The sequence below is a fragment of the Sphaeroforma arctica genome, assembly GCF_001186125.1.
Source record: "Sphaeroforma arctica JP610 unplaced genomic scaffold supercont1.801, whole genome shotgun sequence".
Classification (NCBI taxonomy): Eukaryota; class Ichthyosporea; order Ichthyophonida; genus Sphaeroforma; species Sphaeroforma arctica.
This window is the reverse complement of record NW_014039757.1, coordinates 30,874-35,459: the sequence shown is the minus strand read 5'-3', so window position 1 is coordinate 35,459 and position 4,586 is coordinate 30,874. Positions and strand designations below refer to the sequence as shown.

General features: G+C 44.0%; 2 protein-coding genes across 2 annotated transcripts in view; one reads left to right on the top strand and one right to left on the bottom strand.

Annotated features, from left to right (window-relative positions):
- Positions 1-487: 487 nt before the first annotated feature.
- On the top strand, positions 488-2,337 carry SARC_08672 (hypothetical protein; the record flags this gene model as incomplete). Its single annotated transcript, XM_014297344.1, has 1 exon — positions 488-2,337. One exon carries the CDS (start codon positions 488-490, stop codon positions 2,219-2,221), a length of 1,734 nt encoding a protein of 577 aa, XP_014152819.1. The 3' UTR covers positions 2,222-2,337.
- A 179-nt stretch (positions 2,338-2,516) lies between these two features.
- SARC_08671 (hypothetical protein) overlaps positions 2,517-4,586 on the bottom strand; it is a gene marked incomplete at its 5' end in the record, with an annotated part of 6,883 nt that continues 4,813 nt past the window's right edge. Inside the window, 2 exons of the mRNA XM_014297343.1 lie at positions 2,517-3,367; positions 4,298-4,393. Coding sequence (XP_014152818.1) covers positions 3,253-3,367; positions 4,298-4,393 — 211 coding nt within the window. The remainder of the gene's footprint in view (positions 3,368-4,297; positions 4,394-4,586) is intronic.

Below are 4,586 nucleotides of genomic sequence, written 5' to 3'. Positions count from 1 at the left end.
TTTCAAATTCAAATTGTTTGACTTTTTACTATTGTTGTCTACTCTATACTTTACTCTCTGACACTAGGTATACGCTTGTCTTTGCTCATATTTTTCTTAATACTGTTTGTTTTTATTTGCTTTTAAAAACAAATTGTGTATGTATCTGTGGCAATTTGTGTTCGCCTCACTGTTCGGCCTCTGCGGTTCTGACTTCAGTGGCCCGCCTAACGGCTCATGCCTCACGGCTCAACGACTTTTTTTATGTTTTGGTGGTTTTTTACAACAAAAGAAGAAAACGCAAACAAAATCTCAATCTTCAGCTGGGTCTGGACTCTGGACCATCAGAATTGAGAATTCTCCGAGAGCCGCCTCAAAAATTATGTTTGAATTTAGGAGGCTATGTTTATGTATATATACTTCCTGTTTGTTACTTCTGGATCTCATTCCATTAAACACAGATCGTACTCCATTGCTACTTCGGATATCTTCCGACTATCTCACAATCATGAGTTCGCTTCAAAAGATGAACACGAGATTCAACGACTCTGTCGTGGGCCGATACTTTAAGGTCGCTGAAAGAGGTTCCACGCTCACTACCGAGATACGAGCTGGTTTTACCACCTTTCTAACGATGGCGTATATTCTTGCGGTAAATCCTTCAATCATCGGTGACACTGGTGGCCCTTGTGTTACGATGGCTGCCGAGGCAGGTACAGACATCGACCCGGAATGTTTAGCAGACTTCAAGAAAGACTTGGTGGTCGCCACAGCAGTTGCATCACTTATTGCCTGTTTACTAATGGGTATGGTGGCGCGCCTACCTTTCATGCTAATGCCTGGAATGGGCATGAATGCTTACTTCGCTTACCAGGTAGTCGGTTATATGGGAAGCGGTTCAATTCCATACGAAACTGCACTAACAGCAGTGTTTGTTGAAGGACTGATCTTTCTGTTTTTGGCCGTTACCGGATTGAGACAGTATATTGCGGAACTCATTCCTAGACCAGTCCGCATAGCGACAAGCGCGGGTATAGGAATGTTTTTGGCATTCATTGGTTTCCAGACATCGAATGGAATTGGCCTAGTAACTGCTGATCCGGCTACTTTAGTAACTCTTGGCGGATGTGCGCCTGAGAATCGTAGTAGTGAATTCCCAGTAACTTGCGAAACGAAGTTAGATTCGCCATATTTGTGGATTGGTTTGATGGGTCTTTTCATCATGGGTTTGCTAAGTGTGAGAAAATGGGACCTAAGTTTGTTCTTAGGTATCGTATTTGTCACGTGCATATCATGGATTCCGTATACATCATTCTCTCAGTTCCCCGACACCGTGTTAGGTAACGATAGGCTCGATTACTTCAAGCAAGTGATCGACTTTCACAGTATCAGCATGACGGCTGGCGCGCTCGACTTTGAATTCGATAACGCGCAGATGTGGCTAGCTCTCCTTACATTCCTTTACGTCGACCTTTTGGACACTACCGGCACCTTGTACTCGCTGTGTAAGTTTGCTGGGTTTATCGACGAGTCGGATTCTGTTGATTTCGAAGGCAGTTACGCTGCATTTTCCGTTGATGCTGTAGCTACCATCATTGGCTCTACACTTGGTCTCTCGCCCGTCACAACCGCGAGTGAGTCTGGATCGGGTATAGTTGCGGGTGGTCGTACTGGTATTGTGGCGCTAGTAGGTGTGGTTATGTTTTCCTTGTCCTGCTTCTTCGCACCTATCATCGTTAACATTCCAGTGTGGGCCACGGGACCTGCACTGATCATGGTGGGTGTGCTGATGTCGAGAGCTCTGGCTGATGTCGACTGGGAGGATCCTCTGGAAGCCATTCCTGCGTTTGTCACAGCCACTTTGATGCCCTTCACCTATTCCATTGCATATGGTCTCATTGGCGGTATTCTTGTGTACGTTGTGCTGTATACCACCAACGTAGCATGGGATTGGTCTATGTGGGCATTCTACTGGCTCGTTAACAAGGTATTCAAAGCTGAGTGGGAAATGCCCGAGAAAGGTCAGACTCCCATTCCTCGTATGGCGAAGAATCGTCTTCCTCACTCATTTGAGTCATGGAACAAACAGGAAACTGCGAAACAACGCGCTGCTCTTTCTATGAAGGAATTGGACCCCGAGGGTAGTGCCGACGTTGTAACCGTTACCTCAAAAAAGGACAAAGAGGGTGAGAAGGTCGATGACCTGGCGGTAGACGAAATAGAAACAGTTATCACAATCTAGAAGTAGATAATATACATTGTACAATATTAGTGAAACTCGCCCGAAATATCATATATCCCGGCTGCTGAGAAGAAATGCAGTGCAAGAACTTCAGTTTACAGCACTCTGAGGATAATAAACTACCAACCAAACGATTCGTACGGACTTCGCACTTTTATCGCGATCCGCTTGTTCACGTATAATATTTGAGCCTTCAGCAATGCTTGATAAACTACGCCCGATAATTTGAAGTCTATCTACACATTGTGCACCGGAAGACATACTTGTGTGACTATGTTAGCCAATTTCTTATAAATGTGGTCTGTATTAGTTTATTCTTTGCAACTATTCTACTCTGGTTTAAAATCGGTCACCAGATCACAATACGATCTACTCTCCCGTAAAATAAGAGTGCTCGACTGTATCATCCTCGGAGAATTAGTGTAGTATGTGGGACCGCCTCTGAATCTACCTTGAACGAAATTGCATTTTCTTATTCAGAGCATATGATAGTTGAACTTGCACAATGTTTGAACAAAACTGATACTTCACGTTCATGACTTGTGTGCATGACTACCCTTGACTGTGTATGTGTAAATCTTACAGGGCTTGCAATACGAGTGTAAGGTATCCATGTGCAGTACCAAAAACGTTACTGCGCATTCGTAGCTCCCTTTAGGCTTTGGGTGTGTTGCCAGACCCCCGCATTGAAGCAGCCCCGGCGCTAACCAAACCGGGCACATCCAACGAAAAGTAGGGTTTAGTAGACCACTTCACTATGGTCCCAAACTATTTTCTAATGGACAGGACCGGGAGACTTCCGGCCGGTCGTCTATGGACGTTGCATTTCTCCAAACAACTGTAGGGAATACCCAAAAGTAAGAGAAACAACCTATTGGAAGGCGCCTTGTTACACTGGATGTTGCATACCCCGGTTCGTTCGTACGTACTTGGTTAGCTAAAGTCTTCATCGATACTGAAAACATGAGCTTTGATGGGGATAGGTATGGAAAATTCGTTTGTTCCAGGTGCAGCTTCCGGCCCCGGACACATCACCTAGCTTTATCTCTCTTAACCTCCGGTATCCGCAAAGCGGTGACGCATCCGATGAACAGAAACAGCGCCGTCAGCAAGATCGGATATGCTGGGTTGCTATGTACGAGTTTCCTAATTTTGTTGCAGAATAAATGGGGGTTTAAAAAAAAGAGCAGGTAGACTACATACGGCTACCGATCTAATTCAGGGAGTGTAAAGACCGCAGTTATGTATCTGTAATATTTCCATGTCGGGCAAAACGGGTATAGTCCGACGCTGGTCCTATTGCATTCAATTCGGCTCCACACAAACGACACATATTCTGAGTGACTGCATGACGCACATATATCCATACATATTCTGAGTGACTGTATGACGCACTTATATCTATGAAGACCATACACTAGTGATGAATGCAGGACAAGTGTGAGCACCCTTTTCTTGTATGCATTCACGGTCCCGTTTCTCTGCGTGTTTTTGTTTTGTTTTGCAGTCCACATCTCGGTAGGGACTTTTGTTAAGCACCACACCCTTCTGACACGGTTAGTACACACAGCACCCCATAACATCACTAAGACAATCCGCAAGATATACCCACATAAACAGAGCTCTATAGACCTCTGAGTGTAACCTCCATTACATACAGTATACACAACACCCCATAACATCACTATGACAATCCGCAAAATACACCCACATAAACAGAGCCTTATAGACCTCTGAGTGCAACCTCCAGTATATACAGTATACACAACACCCCATAACATCACCAAGACAATCCATAAAGTACACCCACATAAACAGACCCCTATAGACCTCTGAGTGCAACCTCCAGTATATACAGTATACACAACACCCCATAACATCACCAAGACAATCCGCAAAGTACACCCACATAAACAGAGCCCTATAGACCTCTGAGTGCAACCTCCAGTATATACAGTATACACAACACCCCATAACATCCATCACCAAGACAATCCGTAAAGTACACCCACATAAACAGAGCCCTATAGACCTCTGAGTGCAACCTCCAGTCTATACAGCGGGATTGTCACTCACCCGAATGTCGTTGTGGCGACGATAGACGCTATCCTGCCCAGTACTGTGAGTAACCCGAAACCTGTACTCCGCACATCGGCTGGAAACTGCTCTGATCTGTAGCAGCCAGATAAGGAACAAATAGACTGGTTAATGCATGATATAGGCACCATGTAGTAGTAGCAAGACATCCATAGCCTAGATAGTGAATAAATTTTATATATATATATATATATATATATACATATATACATATATATATATATATATATATATATATATATATATATATACTACACACATATAATAG